The 24,081-nt window shown below is 39.2% G+C and overlaps 1 protein-coding gene and 1 long non-coding RNA gene across 4 annotated transcripts in view; one reads left to right on the forward strand and one right to left on the reverse strand.

The window, feature by feature from the left end:
• Positions 1 to 583: 583 nt before the first annotated feature.
• The window catches only part of LOC110840340 (fatty acyl-CoA reductase wat), a 34,976-nt gene continuing 11,478 nt past the window's right edge, over positions 584 to 24,081 (forward strand). The window contains exons 1-2 of one of the 3 annotated variants that reach the window (XM_087358926.1): positions 584 to 698; positions 20,431 to 20,648. In XM_087358926.1, the coding sequence (XP_087215052.1) occupies positions 20,439 to 20,648 (210 nt within the window). In that variant the 5' untranslated portion in view covers positions 584 to 698; positions 20,431 to 20,438. Of the gene's footprint in view, positions 699 to 11,862; positions 11,994 to 13,226; positions 13,408 to 20,430; positions 20,649 to 24,081 lie in introns of those variants that run through there. The other 2 variants (XM_087358924.1, XM_087358925.1) reach the window with 2 other exon arrangements.
• LOC147872194 (uncharacterized) lies at positions 21,725 to 22,398 on the reverse strand. The gene is made up of 2 exons (XR_015537928.1): positions 22,308 to 22,398; positions 21,725 to 21,804 (listed from the first exon to the last, which is right to left on the reverse strand). It is a non-coding gene; the product is annotated as an uncharacterized LOC147872194 (long non-coding RNA).

Raw genomic sequence — 24,081 nt, forward strand, 5'->3', positions numbered from 1 at the left:
TAAAATTACGGTCATTTCGAGGTGCGAATTGAATTTTGCGATGTTATTTACTCGTAAATATTCCCTTCAGGAACCAAACGTGACGAAAAAAGCTGCTTGGAGCATGGGACTTGGCTACTGGGATCGTGGGTTCAAATTCCGCTCAAGGCATTTGTCTTCGTCTCTCTATGTTACGTTTTCCTGTTAGTACACTTAAGAATGAAATACAAATAAATAAATATATAAAGGAAGGAAGAAAAATGCTTAGCACAACTGCTTTCCATGTGGGGGTGCCGGGTTCAAAGCCGGGCCTCGAATAATCTCATTGTTTCCGTGGATTTCCTCAGTCTTCGAGGAAAATTTCGGGATAGCATCTAAAACCAAGTCGCGACCATTTCTCTTCCATATACTTTGAAATTCACTATTCTTTAATCTTTTTATTGTTTCGCCGCGAAACAGACAGCGTCGTTTAATCAACAAATGCAAGGAAGAATAACTACGTTGATGAACAAACACCGCAATAGTATATGAACCAATAATTAGGTTGTATGAAAAGTCATACCGTGGTGGGGAGTTGTGAAATGCCCGATGAACGACCGGCTGGTGTGTAAAGGCGGTCCTCCTCAGTCTTCACTCAGTCATCTCTGTGATCCGACTTGCTTCAGCCAGATCGGCGCCAGGTCCACCAAGTCTTAACGAGTACCGCAGCTTTCCAGAAGGTAGGTGAATGGTGAACATCATAGTACATAGCAAGATACTCCAGAGGCGAAGCACCAATCTACGATGTAGCTGATAAGAACTGCACAGCTCATCGGCTTTGTAATTTATACTTTAAGTTACTTCCAAACTTTCGCTCTGCCGACGGACTATTATATTAAATTAAATACATACTGCTGATAAGACAGTTCTAGAATTACGTTAATTAAGTCAAAGAACTGATAAGTTATAGATGATTCAATAAATGATTAACGTAAAATTTGAAAACACTCAAAAAATGTCTTGCTATTGAGATGGTTTATTTTAGGGTTCCGAAGTAACAAACTTAGGGACTGATTTTTGTTACATACTTTTTAACGCTAACAGTTATCATAGTGTGAACAGACACACAAATATCTGCGAGGAATTGTGGTTTATAAACGTTATTTTTGTATTGTCTTACAAAGATAGGGATTTGTAGTTTAGATGCGTCATGTTTGTGTTGAAATTCAGTATATATTTATTATTTCAGTCTATACACAAACTTATTATTAAAATGTTGTTGTTAAAATTAAAATATAGGATATATTGATGTATTTCAAAGTGATGTAATTTTATAACGTGCTTACAATTTTTTTTTAAAAAATTCATCCCGATTTTGAACAATCGATTCGTTAAAACGATCCCGAGACATTACAACATCACGGCATAGGATATTCATTTATCACATTTTTAGCTATTCAGATGCGAATTCCTTGTTATTGTGGGACCACCGTCACAAATTTTGCTCTTGGGTGCTCTCCTCAGCCAGTTTAATCCATTTTACGTCATCGAATTCTTCAATATTAATAATTTTAACAAGCAGTTTGATATGCTGTGGACTTATATTTGGGAGAAATTGGATTCGAATCTCACCTAGGTTAGACTATGTTGACTCAAACGCTCTCCAGACGATTGCCTGAATATTTAATCAGAGCTAGGCCACGTCCTCCTCCTTCGCAATCCCCTAAATAAATCAGCCGTAGTATCTATGAAAGTGACTAAAGAGCCTGAGGAAAACCAATAAACTTTCAACTATAAACCGGAAGTGGCAAGACTTCACCGCAACGTGCGACGTTCGTATGATCGGTTCGACCGAAGATGGTGAAATTTAATTCAAGAATATGTTTCGGTGCATGCGTTCGTAAACCTTCCAATGGAAATTCTTGTCTGAACATTGAACACTTGTGTGAAATACAGAGATGGACCGGTGGAATGCTTTAGCCCCTAAACTATTTAGTGCAAACACAAAATGAATGCACTATCTATTATGCAAGAAGCATGAAACTGCCTGGTTAGAATAAATAAAACAATTGTGTTGACATAGAACTTGTGTAATTGTTCGAGTGGAAATGACACAACAGGAATGCTCCAATGGAATATCTTACACAAGAACTCAAACAGCGTGTTTGAACAGCTGCAGTCTGCACCGTCCAAATAGCCTGACTCGCCAATATCAGCTTCGATTTACTTCACGTTTGCACTTCATGGCACAGACAGTCCTAGTTCGTGAAGGGAAATTTATTAAACCGAGATCGCAGTTTTCCACAAACACGATGTTAAAAATGGGCGTTTAAGTTTAGGAACGACGGGGAGAAATAACCATAAAATTAGAAAGATAGAAATTTTCTTATCCGAAAAAAACATACTTGCAACGGGAACGCATAAAAAACACATGGTAACGATTTAGTATAATTCCAGACCTGAATTAACGAAATACCAATAGACTTTAAATATGCAAACTCTTGAAGATTTCTGTCTTCTGGGTTGTTGCGCTGTGTAGTCTGGTCGATGTTTACCAACGTTTCAGAGGTCATACTGCCTCCGTCATCAGGGCGATGAAGATTTCCGTCTTCTGGGTTGTTGCGCTGTGTAGTCTGGTCGATGTTAACCAACGTTTCAGAGGTCATACTGCCTCCGTCATCAGGGCGATGAAGATTTCTGTCTTCTGGGTTGTTGCGCTGTGTAGTATGGTAGATATTAACCAACGTTTCAGAGGTCATACTGCCTCCGTCATCAGGGCGATGAAGATTTCCGTCTTCTGGGTTGTTGCGCTGTGTAGTCTGGTCGATGTTAACCAACGTTTCAGAGGTCATACTGCCTCCGTCATCAGGGCGATGAAGATTTCTGTCTTCTGGGTTGTTGCGCTGTGTAGTATGGTAGATATTAACCAACGTTTCAGAGGTCATACTGCCTCCGTCATCAGGGCGATGAAGATTTCCGTCTTCTGGGTTGTTGCGCTGTGTAGTCTGGTCGATGTTAACCAACGTTTCAGAGGTCATACTGCCTCCGTCATCAGGGCGATGAAGATTTCTGTCTTCTGGGTTGTTGCGCTGTGTAGTATGGTAGATATTAACCAACGTTTCAGAGGTCATACTGCCTCCGTCACCAGGGCGATGAAGATTTCCGTCTTCTGGGTTGTTGCGCTGTGTAGTCTGGTAGATGTTAACCAACGTTTCAGATGTCATACTGCCTCCATCATCAGGGCGATGAAGATTTCTGTCTTCTGGGTTGTTGCGCTGTGTAGTCTGGTCGATGTTAACCAACGTTTCAGAGGTCATACTGCCTCCGTCATCAGGGCGATGAAGATTTCCGTCTTCTGGGTTGTTGCGCTGTGTAGTCTGGTCGATGTTAACCAACGTTTCAGAGGTCATACTGCCTCCGTCATCAGGGCGATGAAGATTTCTGTCTTCTGGGTTGTTGCGCTGTGTAGTATGGTAGATATTAACCAACGTATCAGAGGTCATACTGCCTCCATCATCAGAGTATGAAGATTTCTGTCTTCTGGGTTGTTGCGCTGTGTAGTATGGTAGATGTTTACCAACGTTTCAGAGGTCATACTGCCTCCGTCATCAGGGCGATGAATATGAAGATTTCTGTCTTCTGAGTTGTTGCGCTGTGTAGTCTGGTCGATGTTAACCAACGTATCAGAGGTCGTACTGCCTCCATCATCAGGGAGATGGAGTATGAAGATTTCTGTCTTCTGGGTTGTTGCGCTGTGTAGTATGGTAGATGTTTACCAACGTTTCAGAGGTCATACTGCCTCCGTCATCAGGGCGATGAATATGAAGATTTCTGTATTCTGGGTTGTTGCGCTGTGTAGTCTGGTCGATGTTAACCAACGTATCAGAGGTCGTACTGCCTCCATCATCAGGGCGATGGAGTATGAAGATTTCTGTCTTCTGGGTTGTTGCGCTGTGTAGTATGGTCGATGTTTACCAACGTTTCAGAGGTCATACTGCCTCCGTCATCAGGGCGATGAGTATGAAGATTTCTGTCTTCTGGGTTGTTGCGCCGTGTAGTCTGGTAGATGTTTACCAACTTTTCAGAGGCCATATTGCCTCCATCATCAGGGCGATCATCGCAAAAACCCAGAAGACAGAAATCTTCATACTCACCTCTGTGAAAACCTCAAATCATACATGGAAACGACGGTCAAAAGATTGCTTTTGGGTTGGCGTCTTCCCAAAAATTGCTAACCTGTGGTTAATTTGCTGCGTGAGTGTACGTTTCTCGTAACAAAGTTAAAAAAAGAGATAATGTACTCAACGCATCGATCATAAAAATTAATGTGCAAGTTGACATAAAACGGTAGCCTGACTCGACAACACACGAAATGAAAAGCAAATCAAAATAGAGTAAACAAATTTGGGCTTTCATATCATCTAATAAATTTTAACAATAAGGATCATGAAATTATAGAATGTTTCGAAACTGTAATAACCAAAGTTTAACCTCACATTTACATTCCTAATTGGCCCGTGATGGGACAAGAACGACTTTTCGGCATTTACATCTTAGTTATCAGGGGTTCTGAACCCGCGGCAGGCCGATGTATTTTGTGTGACCCGAGTACATTTTTATAATACTGCATCATCTTATTAACATCTTCAGTAGGGTAAGTAACGCAGTGACCGACTACTTAGCTTGTCTGTGTTAGTTTTGTGGACAAAACGCCGACTGGACTTATATGTAGGTATCGACGTTTCGGGAGAAACAAAAGCAGCCCAGGACGTTGGCATCGACCTACAAACGTACACATAAAACAAACACCAATAACGAAAACTAAAATGTTTCATGTCTCATTTTTGTTGTTCAATTGTTCTCCATACAATGGAACACAGCAGACGTAAGTCACGAGCGTAATTGAGTAACAACGCCTGGCTGTCTAGCGAGAGCTGGCTAACGATGCACTTTTTCTGGCTGGTTCTGCTGTGTTCCAGTGTGAACTACAAAAGTAAAGCACAGGACTGTTTATAACTAAAGCGAAAAATATGCTTAACATAAACGTTCCTACCCTGGAAACCTGTAGGTAGTTTTAATACAAACTGTCATGGCGTTTAGTAAATTGTCCTCTCTGGTAACACTTCGACCAGCAAGTTGACAAAGAAGGGTGGATGTTGCCGCAGGTCTAGGAAAAATTAAGAAATTCTGCTTAAAATGCATAGGAAAAGCTTTTGCTGTTTCTACGAAATGCATATTGACACTACATACTTCTTCAAACAGGAAACGGCCTACACTTAATGACATAATAGCCCTCTCCCCCTGCTATTGCCACTCGGAACATGACCGATGAAACTTTCACATCCGAAAAAAAAAATTAAATAATTCACCAGCGCAACGAAGGAATCGCTGTGTTTGTAGATTTTGCGTGAAGAGAGAAAAAAGGTACATGATAAAACGTCCTCAAGCAAGACTGATTACATTACGTGGCCCATGTTAAGTTTGTCTTTATTTACACTTTATATGAGCTTCATGAATATTAGGAGGTAGGCCCTACTAGCGCGGAATGTAATCCAAATACATTGAATGTCCCTGAGAATGAAACAAGTTTTCCGACTTTGTGCAAGGCAAGGTGTGTCAGTGTTAACTGAAACTATGAATGGTAGGTTTCCAAATATCAAACTCAATCACAGTAATTCTGAAGCTTCGTTGCCGTGTACTTTGAGAAAGTATCGTTCTTTCATTCAGCGACTTCAGATGAATTATCAGGTGAAAGCTGAACCAGTCTTGTTGTACGCCTTGAAGCGCTGGCAGGTTGCCAGATCGACATGAACAAGGGCTAGGTCTTAAGATCGGTTCCTTGAAAGTTCAAGGTGCTCTTAACCCTTTCATCTTTCCCTGGGTCTTCCGACAGCCCGTCGTCCCCAGGGTTGAAATTTAAAAGCTGGTTTGTGTAAGCGGCTTCTGTCCAGGTAGTCAAACCAGCTCTTTGACATAACATTTCGTCTTCTACTAATGTCAGGATTTCTCTGGCGGTCCATTCTTGTAAGGCCTATGACTAAATAATCGGTGAACTATAGGCTGTTCCATATGTTCAGAAACATAGGAGAAATCTGTTATTTGGCAAAATATGGAAAGAGGCAAACATTTTTATACATCACCTGTTTCCAATTTCAAATGCTCGAATTTTCCTAACTAACTGACTGAGTGACTGACTAAATAAATAACTAAGTCCCTAACTCCCTGGTAGCAGAATCCGCAGGTCCAACACCAAAGCCCGCCACCGGTCACGATCCTGAGCCAACTCCATCCATTTACCATTCTCACAGCCCACCTCCCTAAGATCCAGCTTGATATTATACTACAATCTCCTTCTTGGTCTGCCCAGTGGTCGTTTTCCAGAAGAATTGCCTATTAAAATTTTGTGCACCCCTTGCCTTCCCCATGTGTGCTAACTCACTTATTTCATCCTTCTAGGTCCAAATGTCTTCCAAAAACCTTCTTTTCAAACACGTGAAACATACGTTCTTCTTTCTAAGTAAGAGACCATGTTTCACTACCATAAAAGACAACAGGCAAAATTATTGTTTTACATATCCTGATCTTCAGTGTTTTGGATAATAAATGAGATGATAGTTTTTGAATTGAATAAAAACAAGAGTTCTCCGAATATATTATACTCTTAATTTCATCATGGACCTCATTTCTATGTTATTGTTGTTCCCAGATATTTAAATTTTTAAACATTTTCAAATGATTTTACTTATAATATGTTCCACCGTTCTTGTTGATGTGGATCCCGTATTACGGCCATGTATTTAGAATTGTCTAAAGAAGGGAATATAATATTGAGACCCTTCATTTGTTTATTGTTTTAGCTCAGTCATATGTTGCAATGAAAGAAGTTAAATTTCCAGACAAACTTATTAGAATGGTCAAAGCTACAATAAAAAATAGTCATTGTTAAGTCAGGATTCAAAGTGATCTGTCAGAACCTCTACAAGTAATGGGCTACGACAAGGTGACTCACTTTCATACTTGTTATTTAATATAACACTGGAGAAAGTCGTTAGAGATGCAGGCATCCAGGTAAGCGGCACATTTTTTTTATACACCGTGTTTCAAAAGTAGCTTTACAACTTCGCAGGAGAATATAAATTTATTTAAAGGACGTGCGCAATATTTTTAAATTCACAAATTTATCCAAACACATGAAGTTTCATGCACATAAACTGTAGTACCGAAAACCGTCACCGCGAGCGATCCCGGCCAGTGTGATCAAGATGGCTACTTTCACAGGTGGTAAAGTCAACACCCACAACTGCAGGATTTGGGGGTAGTGAAAATCCACGTGCCTTCCTGGAACATGTTAATGTGTTTTGTGCCCTCAGTAAAGTTAAAGTGTACGGCCCCTTCTTTTTCACGGAGAAGACCATTACCGGCATTGTGTGTCTGGACATACTCCAACAGTTCCTCATTCCTCAACTTCACGAAGATGACCAGGAAGGACGCATTCACTTCTAGCAATACGGTGCACCCCATCATTACCTCGGAGAAGTGCGCGAGTACCTCAACAACCGTTTACCAGGTTGGGCCGCACCAATAGCATGGCCACCTCGTTCCCCGGATATAACACCTTTAGAATTCTTTCTTGTGGGGATTTGTTAAAGATCTAGTGTACGTGCCACACTTACCTGCAAATGTGGCCGAACTCCGAACTCGAATTACCGCCGCAGTTGCTGAAGTGACACCGGAGATTCTACACCGCGCGTGGCAAGAAATTGACTACAGATGGAACGTCTGCCGCATAACAAATGGAAGTCACATTGAACCATAAAAATCCGATGGACATAAAACTTGAAGTGTTTGACTACATTTCTATGTTCTGAAATTATATGTTTCTCCTATCAGTTCATCAATATCTCGCCCTCAAGTTGTAAAGCTACTTTTGGAACACGCTGTATATCTATGCAACTGTTAGCATAAGCAGATGAAGTTAATACGTATAATCGGGAGAACGGGCCTTCACAGCTTTAAAGAATTCGGCTGATAAAATGAGATTAAAAATAGATGAAGAAACTAAAAACATGATAGCAAATGAAAATAAAAAACGCAGAGCAACTCCATCACTTGGTTATAAATTTGAAAGAGTGCGTAGTTTTGTCTATCTTGGATCCCTAGTAAATGAAACAAATGATATGAAGGAAGAAATTAATAAAAGAATATAGAATTGTGACAGATGTTATTATAATTTGTTGAACCATTTTAAATCACGACTCCTCACTCATAAAAAAAGACTATACACAACACTGATAACGTATGCTGACGTATGGAAGTGAGACTTGAGTATTAACGCAAGCATTTAAAAAAAATTATTGAAAAAATCATATGGTTCAGTAAAAGAGGGAGGGGTGTGGAAATTAAGATATAATCAAGAATTGCACCAGCTCTACAGACCACCTGATATCATTGCAAAGATCAAAACTTCTATTCTATGATGGGCAGGACATGTCCAAAGGATGAACGCTGATGAAATTCTTAAAAGTATTATGGAATGTAAACCTGAAGGAAGAAGGAATGTTGGACGACCTAGACTAAGATGGATGGATGGGATACTAGAAGATTTAAAGAAAATAGGAGTTAAGAGTTGGTGGATAGTAGCCAAAAGCAGGGGTACCTGGAAGAAAGTTTTTTTGGGAAGCCGAGGCCCGCATCGGGCTGTAGAGCTAATGATGATGATGATGATGATGATTTAGATTTGTCTACATTTACTTCTATTCCTATTTCCTTGCTAGTCTACAGGAGAGTTCCTGCATTCTTGGTTATGACATCCACACCATCCCCCAGCGAATTGACATCATAAGCATAGGCAAGTACCTGGTGCACGCCATTCAATTCGATCCCTTCCTGATTCCATCTTACCTTCCTGACGACATGTTCTAGTAGCAACTGCAATTTTTATACAGGACATAATTCACCAACAGCAACAAACAATTTCTATACGAAAGAATGTTCGAGAATGAACACAAATTTTGCTCGTGACTGGGTCATTTTTCTTACCTGTACAGCCTAGCAAACAGGATGACGTTGACTCAAAAGTCCACGGAGTTTGCCTTCGTTCTGATTTAATTTTTGTATCACATGATTGCTTATTAAATGATACGCACTGCAAATTACCCAGGCTCCATACACGAGGCGATGTAAGTTCACTCAGTATAGTAACGCTACGGACTGGACAACCGGGGTTCGATACCCGACGGGGGCAGAGGATTTATTTCCCTAGCCTCTGCGTCCAGACCGGTTCAGGGGCCCACCCAGCTTCCTATTCAATGGGTACAGGGATCACTTCCCGGGCGTGAAGCGGCCTCGACGTGATGCTAACCACTTACCACTTTTAGTGCCGAGGTCAAGGAAGAGAGGAGCTATATCTCCTCTCCCCCCCAAGCGCCTATATGGCGTATAGTGGGACAGCTTTTATAAATAAATAAATATATATATGTGTGTGTATATAAATATAAATACACACACACAAACACTCTCTGACATACACAAATGCACATATAGGCATCTTTCTTGACTAGTTTCATTTCGACACAAAGCCATCGCAGAGCTTCATGCCCTAGTTCTGTGTCACACTAGTTAACCTCCCATTTACATTATGAATATCCTTAGCGGTTAGGTAAAAGACGTTTCTGTTGTAGTGTACTCCTTTGCAATACCTACTCCATATTTGTTGTAAGATTTGAGGTTCTCACAGCGGTGAGTATGAAGATTTCCGTCTTCTGGGTTGTTGCGCTGTGTAGTCTGGTCGATGTTTACCAACGTTTCAGAGGTCATACTGCCTCCATCATCAGGGCGATGAGTATGAAAATTTCTGTCTTCTGGGTTGTTGCGCTGTGTAGTCTGGTCGATGTTTACCAAAGTTTCAGAGGTCATACTGCCTCCGTCATCAGGGCGCCCTGATGACGGAGGCAGTATGACCTCTGAAACGTTGGTTAACATCGACCAGACTACACAGCGCAACAACCCAGAAGACGGAAATCTCCATATTTGTTGTCTAAATTTGGTTTATATTCTCTATTATTGACCCAAATTATTGTACAGTTTCAAGTGGATATGATTTTACAAACCTTTCCCAATCTGTTCAATTTTATGCCAATATTCGAAACAATATGTAACGAAAATTGCTGTAATTTACTAAACAGTAGTGAACAAAGTGGATTCTAAAGAATTTGCTTGGTAATGATGTTTGTAGAAATCCTTTATTAACTGACTCCGTTAATATACTCAGTGGCTCGTATCATAATTTATAAAAAACCACTGACCAACAAATCATAATTAGGGCTGTGATGATGGCAAAGATAAATACTTTTAAGCAGCACGAAAATGTGCGAATGGAACTGTTATTGACTGACGACGTTGCACGTAATGCATTACCAGTATTTGCTTCATATTTACAGGAATTTGGTGCAAATTGAATTCGCAAATCTAAAAACAGATTTCTCTGATGACTTAGTGAAATATTTGCTACGAAATTAATTGGGAAATACGCAGTACATTTCTATTAATACATATAAGATCTTAACAGTATAATGGCTTGATTTTGACGTCAAGATACTTGAATGTATCGTATTTAAGGCTAATGAGTTTCTGTTACACACAAAATGATAAATTGTTGTGTCATTTTAAAGCACTTATCAAGTTATAACTTATCAACAACGAGGAAATTACCAATGAAGATGGCTGTCTTCTGGGTTATTCCGCCGTGTAGTCTAGTAATGTCCACCAAAGTTTCAGTGTCGCCCTGATGACGGAGGCAGTATGACCTCTGAAACGTTGGTTAACATCTACCAGACTACACAGCGCAACAACCCACAAGACAGAAATCTTCATACTCATCGCCCTGATGACGGAGGCAGTATGACCTCTGAAACGTTGGTAAACATCGACCAGACTACACAGCGCAACAACCCAGAAGACAGAAATCTTCATACTCATCGCCCTGATGACGGAGGCAGTATGACCTCTGAAACGTTGGTAAACATCGACCAGACTACACAGCGCAACAACCCAGAAGACAGAAATCTTCATACTCTGATGACGGAGGCAGTATGACCTCTGAAACGTTGGTTAACATCGACCAGACTACACAGTGCGACACCCCAGAAGACAGAAATCTTCATACTCATCGCCCTGATGACGGAGGCAGTATGACCTCTGAAACGTTGGTAAACATCGACCAGACTACATAGCGCAACAACCCAGAAGACAGAAATCTTCATACTCACTGCTGTGAAAACCTGAAATCATACACAGTTACAACAAATTTGAAACAGTGTAGGGTGTACTCATATTAAAAATGACGTAAACGTGACGTTCATTTATCATATTTTATGTGAAACGTTCTTCAACTATGGTCGAGTTGCTTGGCGTGTGAGCGGCTAGTAACGGACGTGGTAGAAAACTTGTCACCGCCTTGCCGAAAATATTTATCTCAGGTTGCCGGTCCGAATACCAGTCAAATGCGTTCTTAGTTACCAGTAGAACAGCTATTAATTTCCTGTAATTGGGATGACAATCACACGCCAACATTTGTCCCGTTTGCAATGAAATTTCATGCCTAAGAATTTTTAGTTCACAAACATTCAGCAATTCAACAAATGTACTGTAGGTAAGAAATTCTTATTCGGTTCTATTTTCTCATATATTCATGTGCTGTTGTTCACTTGGGCCACGTGTAAATACCAAATATAAGGACTACCCCTTGTCGTCTGTCCAAGACCACTTACTTAACGTCTTTGTAGTTTACCCTCATATAAAATAATACCAAAATGATTAAAAATAGTCTGTCTTCTGGGTTGTACTGCCATTTAATCCAGCATCACTACCCCCTGACAATGGAGGCAGCAAGGACCTCTGAAAAGCTGAACACGTCTACAAGATTACACAGATCTACAACTAGAAGACAGCCATCTTCATACTCACTGCCGTGATAACCCCAAATTTTACTGAAATGATCACAGTTTATGCAAGCATATCGTCTCTCGCTCACACAGGTATTTCACGTATCTGCTGTGATAAATCAAACCACATTTCAGTGTGTATTAACACACTTTCTTATTTCTTTCTGGATTATTTAATGACGCTCTCTGTAGCTCAAAATACACAGGGTCTTTCTGCACGTTAATTAATATAAAAGTATAATGAAAAGGTGAGCAAAATTAAGGAAATGATCGTGGTCTACCTTGAGGCTTTACTTTCCTCAATTTGTATGAGAAAGTGAATAAAACCGAAAGAAGCTTCAGTCAGAGCAGCTGGTCTCCTAACCGAGAGGTAAACCCGGGAACTCCAGAATAAAAAACCTCTCAACCGCCATGCTACATTGTGTGCAGTCTATGGGAAATGTCTGATAAACATCGACGTATTCATTATGTAATACTATTAACAAAACAGGGACAAAGTTAAGATAATAGTTTATGATAATAAAATATTTAATGTCACGAAGCTTTTAAAGAAAAGTACATGCAATGTAATGATTCATCTTAATGCATATCTTCAGTTAGTACAAGTTTGCACATGCTATAAGTCGTCAAACATACATAAGTGTGTAGCGTCTTTTCCTTTCTCGTTATTTCGAACAGCAAGTGATTCTTATTTGAACATTTCTATGTTTATGACTACTAATTACACTGACGATTGCCTTCTTGAAATACAGGCGCAGAACTCGTTTCAAGGAAGTGGCAACGATAATTTTGCATTAACAAGTAATAACGTAGGACGAAACATTATTCCTACAAATTTGACTTACATGCAATAAATTTAAGTAGGCCCACAATTCACAACTGCCCTGCTGCAGGAAAGACAAATACATCTCACATCTCCATCGACGGTCACATTCGCTTTGCATCTGACTTCTAACACCGCTGTTAAATCCATAATCATCCTCACTCAAAGCTGATTCACTGTTACACTCAACATGAATATTTCCAATTTAGCAAACGGATGATAGATGTCTCACTGTTATCTTCCAACATTATCATTTTAAAATACAACTTATGATTCAGTTGGTAGCTATAATTCTCCGAGTAGCAGAAGGACAAGGTATAAATTTTCGCCACTTTTTTGACGTAAATACGTCTATACGGAAGGGTCATTCGGCAAAAACAGCGTTACGAAGAATTGTTATGTCATCTGTTTATTCGACATTGTTGTGTTTCATTATTACCGTCAACAATCCGCTTTCGTTATTGCCGAAAGAGCTGAGCTTTTAATCGCTTGTAGAAGAAATGCGTCGTAGAGTAGATAATATTGTGCTGTTAAAAACGTTTTAGAATATCACAATTACTTATCTTATATAAGAATTATTAAGAAATCTGTGATAACTGCCCTCCACTCTCTCCATGTTAGTTTTAATTAAATTGATCATTGGCGGTGGACATCGTGGTCTCTTACTACTGAACAAAGTTTGAGGTAAGGGATTCCTATTTATAATTATTGTTCATCACATTTAATGTTTTCATCTGCATTTGTGAACTCGTGTTAAGAGAATTAGGCTCGTCTTCTTTTGACGTAAATTCGTCTATACGGACGGGTCATTCGGCAAAACCAGCGTTAGTTACGAAGATGTGTAAAATCCAACGCCGAGTCACCTTTAAACGTTCATTCCCCAGGAATGGTAAGAGTAAGGGTAATGTAACCTATATGTAAAATGATCAGTAAATAAGGACCTTTAAGAATCTGTAATGTATTTTATTGTAATTATAATTGTTTATACATTTATTGTAATTTTAATGAACCAATGTGTACAATTTTCAATGCATCTGGCGCGTTAAGCGCCCGCCTCTCGAAAACCGTAAGAGATGGATCGGGACATATTGCGTACGAAATACGTATTACCTCTTGAGCTTTCCACATCTGTTTTCAGATTTTACATATCACAAATGGTTTAGGTTCTACTAACATTTATTTATACAAATAAAGCCGCATTGCACTTAAGGCTACTGCTACGTTTGTGTGTTGCGTCATACTATGTAGAGATAACAAGATGGATGACATTGAAGTTAAAAGAGTCCGTAATGCAGAATATATGAGACAGTACAGAAAACGTAAAAAATGGAAGTATTAAATAATAAACATGAAGTTCCCAAAAAAATACCAAAAACTAATGCTCTCTGTATGAGGGAATATATGGTCACAGGAGGTCGTAATACAATGCCCATAATATTTATCAGTAGATTTTAACATTGATTTAAAGAAGGAGGAAAATCAAAGCTTTGTCACATTTATGGAGGAAACGTTTGGCTTAATGTTGATGTCAAATCCTGAATGTAGTACTTCTAGATCAAAATCTTGTATAGATATGGTGTTTGTACGAAATGTTGATACTCTAAAATGTACAAATTTTATAACATATTTCAGCTACCACAGGCCCATCTTAATTCAGGTTAAATAAGCAATGTCTTAATCAAAATTTACTCAACTGTAAAGCATGTATAAAGGAAATATTCAGAATGAAGCTAATTTATAAACTTCCTTCCATTGTATTTATTGTCTAAACATAATTTAAATACAAAGACGTATTTACGTCAGATTCTCCGGAACCGTGGTTCCACTGTCAATTTTTTGTTGTTGTAAAAAGCAGTTTCTTACTTTAAAGGAAGCATAGAAACTACAAGTGACTCGAAACAGGGCGCCAACGAAAATATATCTTATGACCAAAATTATTGAACTAGTCAGCAATTTAAGATATGCATAGGCTTAGTAAGGAAATTTCTGATTTTCACAGATGATCGCCCAGAGACTGAAATGCAGGAGATTTCTATAGGCTACACATGCAGGCATGATAAAAACGAGGAAGGCACGTAGTTTATGGAACAACTAACAAACTCACTCAAACTGCCTGATGAAACTTGCAAACCACCGCATTACTACCAATGCAAACAAATCTTCAAACCATATAATGCCCATAACAATTGACATACGAGAAGCAATTTAATATTTTCAAGTGTGATGTCACATTAAACAAATTTAAGTTATTCTTCTAACAAAGTACATATTATCTACCACAACGTGAATAACGTTTAGGCAAACAACGACTTTTTATGCTGCAAACCAAAAAGAAACCAACAGAAATGCCGAGATAATAAAAGCAAATACTGGTGGTACATATGGTTACCACGTTAATGAAACAATTTCATATTGAGATGATACTTCCCCTTAACATCGTTGTCTTCATACAAACGTTTGTATTTCTACACAAACAAAACGCAAAGCGATAAACGTAGCAGTTTTCTGTCCACCTAGTCTTTGAATGAATGGAACGAAAAACTGTTTTCTTCGGGGTAAAGCGGGGAGGGCCTGAAGCTGACCACTATGACGTCTATTGTCCTCCATGATGAAACATAAGACAAACGGCGACCCGAAAGTGAAAAGCTTTTCTATTTTTTTTTAGATGCAATGAAGGGAAGAATTAGACAGCTTTGAGGTTTATGAAAGACATAATTCTATGTGGTTCACGTGCGGGCATCATCAAGAGTTTGCCGACGGGACATCGAGACTTTGAACCATAGCATCCGAACCCATGTTACATGAATATTAAGACTTAAGCTTACATCAACATAATTTTTTGCAGTCGGAATCCGAATCGTTAGAAGTGACGCATTAAATTTAATCACTGAATTCAATTATTATTAATTAATAATTTTAATATTGTCCGTCGAAACAGAACACTTTTCAAATACGAAGATAAAATATATCAGTGTCTTTGATTACATTTTTCAGCGTGATTCTAGTCGACATCAGGTTCTACTTTGACGTGAACATAAATCTAAAAAAATAATCCAATGTCCATTAAATACTGTATTTGTAAATTTCGGAAGCAGTTATGTTTCGAAGGGGAAAAAAACTAGAATATCTTATCTTTCAAAAACACTCCAAAGGTATAACTCATTTTGGAGCATCATTATTGAATATAAAATACCAGAAAGTTGGATGTTAAAGACAGCAGGAGAAATCTGATATATTTTTATGACAGTAACATTCACGTCTGCATCGGGAAACTGCTTACTACATGGCTTAATGTATAGGTCTTTCACGTGCTTCAACTGGGCTTACATATTCGCTAAGGAAGAATGGATTCAACCCGTACCATTTATTACGTTTAGCGTATCTTATTATTTTTTACAAATAAAAATTGTCCTTTCTCGCCCAGCTTGATCTTAAATTACATTGAAATTAGAAAACTATAATTATTATATTGTTATTGCATCTTTTTTTGGGCATTCTGTACACAAGTTATATTTCCGTCGTCAAATTTTGTTTGTCGCTGTTACACCGAACAGAGACTGCTCTTGTAACGAACGTGGTAAGATCGCCCTGAACACAGAAATAAGAAAGTTCAGTTTTTATTTAAAAAGTTTCTCTGACTCGTCTTAACGCGTTAAGAGTCAATATAGACCTATTACACACTATCGATACTCTGCGAGTATAAGAAATCTGCCATGTTATGTTCTTGTCACCACGATAAAGCCCCTGCAAATTAAAGAATTTTACATTTGGCCATTCAGAAGGTCTGATAGTAGATGCGAGGTTAGTTAAGATGATTTAAGGAAATAGGATTAGAGAGTGTGAATTAGACGAATTGAATTCACATGGTTCAGGATAGGGACAAATGGCAAGCTGTTCTAAACACGGTAACTGATCTTTAGTTTCTGTTAAGGGTTCGGAGATTATTGATTGACCGAGTTCAGCCTACTATTAGCTTCTGAAGAAAGCTCTCTGCAACGATAAGTAATCTGAATGTTTGTTAAGAATTATGAAACACCAAAATCCACATTCGAATGCAGTATGAAAAAATGTCTACACTTTTCTTTGTGGTCGGGGATCTTTCACTGCTCTTGCTATCGGCGTAGACACAAAATTTATGTTCTCTGTTACGTGATTGCAGCAGCCAAACGAGGTTATTGTCGTAAGAGGTGGAACAACTGGTACAGAGATATTATTGGAATAATAGTTGGAACAATTCGACTGAGGTTTATAATTGATGTCATTACAAGCAATACCACTGTGCCATTTTTTTTTGGAAATTTGAGAAGAATAAGATTATCAAATATGATGACGATTGTGTCGTCATGTAAAGTAGGGACTATATTAAATCGATACAGAAAGAAAAATGAAATAGTCCGGAGAAATCTTGCTACATAAGATGTTAATGAAATCCGTCGAGTCGTGAGACGAAAACGGAGATAGGTAAATGCATAAGCGGAACATGAACTAGCTAATAAGCGAATTCACCGCAACGTTTTATTGTTACACAACACGAACTACAAACTAGAACTCGACCTCAGTGTTCTGAAGGTTGCGCACGGATCCTTCCAGTCGGGAACTTAAGAACGAGTTATTAAGCTTTAAAAATAGAACTTTCACCTTCACTTTGCCGTTGTCTCCTTTCTCCAGTCGTCTGTTTAGTGATGAGAAGTATTGATTGAACTAATGACTTGTGGTGAAAGTAAGACTGGCCTTAGAATATACAAAATAATTTACGTTCTAAGAAAAACGGAGATCTCTAAATGACGTAACTACTATCAATACTGAACACGAAGGTGGGATATCTGTATGAAGTTGTTATCTGTGTAAAGAATGAAATCAAATTTATTTTAATTAATTTCATAATCCTGTCTCTCAAAGTAAATACTGAACAGAGTGTACTGTTTAAGACTCAGTTCAACCATCACGTAACACGACCGGAAAATCTAATAAAAAGCAGGCCCATCGTACCGAATCTCCATATCCTTCTAACATCCATCGTGACACTTAATGAATTCTCGGGTATCAGCCGTGGACTCACAACAGTACCCTGAGGATGAGGAAGAAGACGGTTCTCGAAACGTTGGTGTTTCCTCCATTAAACTACCTGACACGACTGGTAGCCCGAGAAGAATTCAGAGCCTCAGTGAAGTTGAAATTACCATTGGGTAATAAAAACGTTGTAAATCGCCAGGCATCGACTCAATTCCAGCGAAACTAATCCATGCAGGTGGTTGGACACTTCACTCAGAGATACATGAGCTTATAGTCTCGATATGGAACCAGGAAGTACTACCACAGCAGTGGAAGGAATCAATTTTCGTCCCTATCCATAAAACAGCGGACAGAACTGAGTGCAGTAAATTCCGAGGTATCGCTCTGTTGTCGTCATAAAATTTTTTATCGAATATTCTTCTGAATATTCAATTTAAAAACTGTTATCATCTCGTTTGTTATCCAAAACAATAAATATCAGGATATATAAAACAATAATTTGCCCGTTGTTTTGAATGGCTGTGAAAAATGGCCTCTTACCTTGACGGAAACGCGTAGATTAGAAGCGTTTAAAAAAAAAGGTGCTCAGGAGGATATTCTGACCTAGGAGGGATGAAATAAGTGGAAAATTTTGAATATTGCATAACGAGGAGCTGCGTGAATTGCACGAGTCACCTAGGATAGTGAGGATAGTAAAATGTAGGTGGTTCCGATAGGCTGGACATGTAGCATGCATGGGGTGGAAGGCAAGGGCTGCGTACAGAATTTTGGTAGGGAATAATTTTGTACAACGACCACTGGGCAATCCATGAAGGAGATGGGAATATAATATCATGATGGATCTTAGGGAGGTGAGCTGTGAGGATGACAAATGGGTGGAGTTGGCTCAGGATCGTGGCCGGTGGCGGGCTTTGGTGTTGGACCTGCGGATTCTGCTACCAGGGAGTTATTTTGTTAGTGAGTTATTGATACTGCACTAAATAGTATTATAATCATTAATTAGGCAAAGATAAGGGATAATTTTAAAATGCTATGCTGCTTTGTTACTTTTCAATAAAAATGTGTTTGAAAGAACTATTTCACGTTATCGCATAATTATTGATGGGTAATGTACTAAATAATTCTTAAATATTATTCAGACGGGATTTCGCTTTAAAACGTTAAGGTAGGGTTCTGTCCCGTTATGGACAGCCCATACATTAGTTGGATTTGAAATTTTTACGGCGGTGAGTCAGAGGATGGCTGTCTTGTGGATTGCAGCGCCGTGTAGTCTGGCCACTCATCGCCCTAATGATGGAGGCGAGAAGGCTATCTGAAACGTTAGTAACCTTCTACCAGACTACACGGTTCAACAACCCAGAAGTCAACCTTCATCAGCAGGTACCATATATCAGTTAGTCAAGAGAACCCAAAAATTTGGAGTTACCATGATGAAATTTGTTAAATCGGTCTCTTGTTTAAGTACTTTTCGCTGCAAATGAAAAATAAAGACAGCGGAGAAGACGCAGTAGATGGGAAAGGGGGAGGATTTTAAGGAACTGCATGATCACGGCAACCGTCTTTTTTGAGTACAAGACGTGAAGAGGAACAGATTTACGACGCGAGGGCGCCCGGTCAGTTATTTTATCTTCTGGGTGAAAACAACTTGTTTTACTGCATAATATCAGCAGCAGCTGTTCTGTGCCATCAGTGGCTCCCGGAACCGGGGGGCCAAGCACGACGATGACGTAGTAAAAACCGACGCCTATAATGCTGGCGATTGGAAATGTAACCATGGGCGGAGAGGCATCTAAAAGATGGCGCACGAAAATGTTCCAAAAGCAATTCGTGAACCGAATGTTACTAATTTTACAGATCCTGAAGCTTAATTACATCATAAATGTCTTCGGTGGAGCATGTGTTTAAGATTCTGTTGGGCAATGGATTTGAGACGTGGTTCACTGCTTGTAGGATCAAGTATCAGGTTAATTACCCGCTCATGTGAACAGCCATGATAATAAAGTTTATTAGATGAACAGATTTCTTCAGGAATAAATCATCTTGCAGGAAATCCAAGAATAATAATTCATGCTGATGAAAGTCTGGACTGAAGAGTAGTAAAATATGCCCAGTTTTAACGGTCTGATCACCCATTTGAGTTTACAGCCAAAGAAGTGGGGCGTGGAATCTCATGCAACCATCGGGTACTTACAGACAATTGATCTGATACTGGTAACATATTAAAACAATTCTGAAGAATTTCCACATTTCGATTGGAAGTCGTTGTTTCATGAAAGAAAGAAAAACTTTCCATAAGTCGAATAGCAATCCATAGCTCCGATGTACCCCCCCCCCCTTTCGGGTCCTTAAAATAAACTTACCATGTTATTTATTAAGGAAACGCATTACGATTAAATTAAATATTAATAAAAATTCTTCGGATTCAACGTTTCTCTATATCTGCATCTACAGTGTAGTGTCGTAGGTGGCCAATCACGGAGGAACATATCCAGGGTATAAATGTCTTCTCCTGAGTGGGAGGCTATATTTTTTCTCCAGAAATTTGATAATAACCTACAAATTCCAAAGCGTTACAACACAGGAGACCACAAACCATATTTTCGGCGCTCTGGAAGCCTGAAATTTATGTTTTAATTAATTTGAAGCATTGGATATAAATAAAATCGAACAAAGTTGGCCTTAAATGTGTTGCAGTGTCAGACATGGAAAGTATCGGAGAGCGAGGCACCACGATCCAGGAGTTCTACCGGGGCGCCAGTGTTCTGATCACGGGTGGAACGGGGTTCATGGGCAAAGTTCTGGTGGAGAAACTGCTCCGGTCGTGCCCGCACCTCAGCAGCGTCTACCTCCTGGTCCGAAGCAAGAAAGGCAAGGACGCCGAATCGCGTCTAGACGACTTGTTCAACGATCCAGTACGTAAAACCTTCTGTGCCTTATTCCTGCACATGTACAAGGATAAAGCTCGACCAGCGACACACCAAATCTTGTCATATGAAAATCTCTCGACCATTTCCCGTGCTCACGTTCTGTCACAGTTCTTCAGAGCGCAATTAATATTTTTGATTTGTAGTCGAGATAACAAAAATATTCGATTCCCGGCGGTGCCCGAATTTATAACTTGTGTTGGGCAAGGCCGTGGTCTAGGCAACACGGAGTTTTCCTCCGGGGGATTCCCCGGTTTCTCCGTGGCATCCCAACAATTACTCCATTCACACACAGAAGAAGGCAATGGCAAACCACTTCTGGATCATCTGCCAAGAACGTATATGAACAGGTCCCAGTCCGAGAAAAGGATGGAAGGATCCTGTTCATATGGACCTGTCGTCAGACAGAACACTAAATAATAATAATAATAGTCGAGATAATACTAAATACAATCTCGGCCGACAGCTGTCACCACTGTGTGATGCTTCTCTTGAATGTTTGTAATTTCCAATGTGAATGCAGAGATTGTTTAATGAAATAGCAGAAAATGTTTTTAATCCTACCTTCAATAGTTATGATCAACATGCCATGTATATTTACACAAATAATAAAAAGTAACTGATATGACGTCATTATAGACGTAACCTGCGGTTGTTAATGTCCAAATAAGAAAAAAAGTGTGTATGTCTACTTGGAAAATGCGTCCATATGTGCTTTTTCAGAAATAATCCCAAAATTACAAAATAAAATATTGTCAAAATGCCATTGATAAAATGAAGACCTCAAGAACTGAAATGGCAAATAATGGGGCTTTCAAGGCAGTCACAGAAGCAATGCAAAACAACAAAGTAAACGCATATAATTTGTTTTTTCATTACATAAAATCATATTATCGCACGCTCTAATCGGTACGCCCTATTTTCAGAATACGTGACATAATCTTAAAAATCTTTACTCATATTAGATGAATAATTATATCAAAGAGAGGTCGAAACAAATTATTTCTTAGCAGGACTTGTGGTACTCACGGCGGTAAGAACGAATATTACTGTCTTCTGGGTTGTGACGCCGTGCGATCTGGCAGACGTTTACCAACGTTTTAGAGGCCCTTGCTGCTTCCATTATCAGGGCGACAATCAGTTCCTGCTGGCATCATCAGAAATCACCTGAAGTATGTTCCTCCCCAATCCCTGCCTTCAATCGAATAATAATATAGTGAACGGCTGAGTGTAGTGGGAAAAGACGGGGAATTGAAGTGGGTTACGTCAGAGACGGGGACCAGATGGAGAGCAACAACAAGATACCGGATTGCACCAAACAGTACTTACGACTGGCTCAGACCACAATAACAGTCGTCAATTAATATGACCTCAGTCGAAAGGAAAATCATAAATAAATAAAAGTTAGATCGAAAATAGAATATCAAATCTGGATGTAAGTCCGAAAATAACATCAAAATTATGTTATCGTAAACGCTAAAACAAAAACTTTTGCATTAAAAAAATTAATGCAAAATAGAATAAAATGGCCGAAGTTAACCTGTCAATTGCGTTCACTACAGATAATTAACTGAAAGCAGCTGCTCCCCGCCACCTCGCCTCTCTTGAAGACGTGACAAGTATCGTGGAACGGGCAGATTTACTTACCAGAGCAGCAATATTTTCAAAACCATTGGAAACTTGCACACAGAATTTTTAGGCCGAATGAGATGGAACTGACCTCGCCGGGAGCCGAATGGCAACTGCCCCGGTGTATGGAGCTGCATCGGAAATTAATGGAGGGGTGAGGGGGAATGAAGGAAATGATTGGTGAAGGGAAGTTGGAAAGGTAAAGTGTTTAAAGACGGCATTACAAGATTACTGAATGGCGGTGCTTTCATTTGATAAAATAGACTAGTAATTACAAAAACCGACATTGGCGGCCCGCGGATATCTTACAGAGTTTTCTATGAAATACTTGTAACCACTTGGCGTCATAACCAAGAGGTTAGGTCAGGTTGAAAGACTGCTGTGTACGTAACAAACGTCACTTAACTCCGTTAAGAAATGACAACGTAACTTCGCAATCCTCGGCATGGTTCACAACTCTCAGCTCTTAAATGCATAGGCAAAACTTGAGGGATATAGAGCTGGAAACATGTCTCCACCTATTACTCCTACATATTATATAAGTTCTCAGTTTAAACTTGATCCTATTCCTGAGAAAACTTGACTTATACCGAGAAGAAGATCCTCGACACTACAATAGCCGCAACTGAAGTTGTTGTTCCAAGGCCACGGAATGACCTTGTACTTTCTTCGCTACAAGAGTTCTCAGCTGTCTTCACTCGCCTGCTCCCCGATGTTCGTATTGCAACGTTGAATGACCTTGACGTATGAAATTTGATGATGGCTTATAGAGAAGAAAATACTTGGTAAGTATTATGCTTTGGACACTATACGCCCTGCGAGAAGACGTAACGATGGTAAAACGACGTGTGGACTTGTGAGCCACTACGAACTTCATGATAAAAAATGTCCCAAGGTAATATCAGAATTTGAACGCACTCCTTCCCGTGTTTATAGTAATCAGTGATGTTTCTGAACTGAATCAAATTTTATAATTTGTATTCTAATTTATAAATATAAGGCGATTGGATTTTACTGGCCCAGGACAGGGACCGGTGGAAGGCTTTGGTAACTTCGGTAATGAACCTTCGGTTTCCCTAAGCCATCTAGTTAGTTCGTTATTTATAAATATGAGATAATTATGATTTAATTTCGAGGGTTTAATTGAAATATTAGTCATGATCCAGTAAAATCTGAAATTTATTCAAATAAGAATTGTACACCTCATAAACTTTCTTCCTTTCATTATCAGATATTTATTTAATCTGTTTTCTATGTTGTCCCCAAAATTATTGCCGGGAGGGAAAGAGAATTTAATTGGTAAATAATTCTGAAATGTTAGCAGTATTAATTAATTATTACTGTCTCTTATAATATAATAATAATAATATAATATATTTGGTTTAGACTATATACAGAGATCTGTGGCCGCCTAACACCAGGTTTTCACGGCCACAGTCCTTACATACGTAGCACTATTAGCACTACTGCTTACTACAACTATTCACTAATGCTACTCTACATGACTATTCCTTAATCCCTAATACTATTTACATAACTCTTTCTTATTGTTCTCGTGCCTTCTATCTCAGTGGCAGTTCTAAATTCCTAATTTTGACCTGTCTTTTACATCTTACTTTGTACAGAAATTTCCCTACATCCCTGACCTCCGTGTCATTCGTAGTGCTTAAAATTTTCTTGAAGGCCAACTCTTCGCCAACGGTGAACCACTTGTTCCTCAGGAGCTGTTCCCTCCACCTCCCGGTTTCCGTACACTTTAATAGTATGTAAATCTCGCTTTCTGTCGCCCCAC

The sequence above is a fragment of the Zootermopsis nevadensis genome, unplaced genomic scaffold (genome assembly GCF_977971745.1).
Source record: "Zootermopsis nevadensis isolate Lab colony 2312 unplaced genomic scaffold, Znev_1.0 Znev_ptg000030l, whole genome shotgun sequence".
NCBI lineage: Eukaryota > Metazoa > Arthropoda > Insecta > Blattodea > Termopsidae > Zootermopsis > Zootermopsis nevadensis.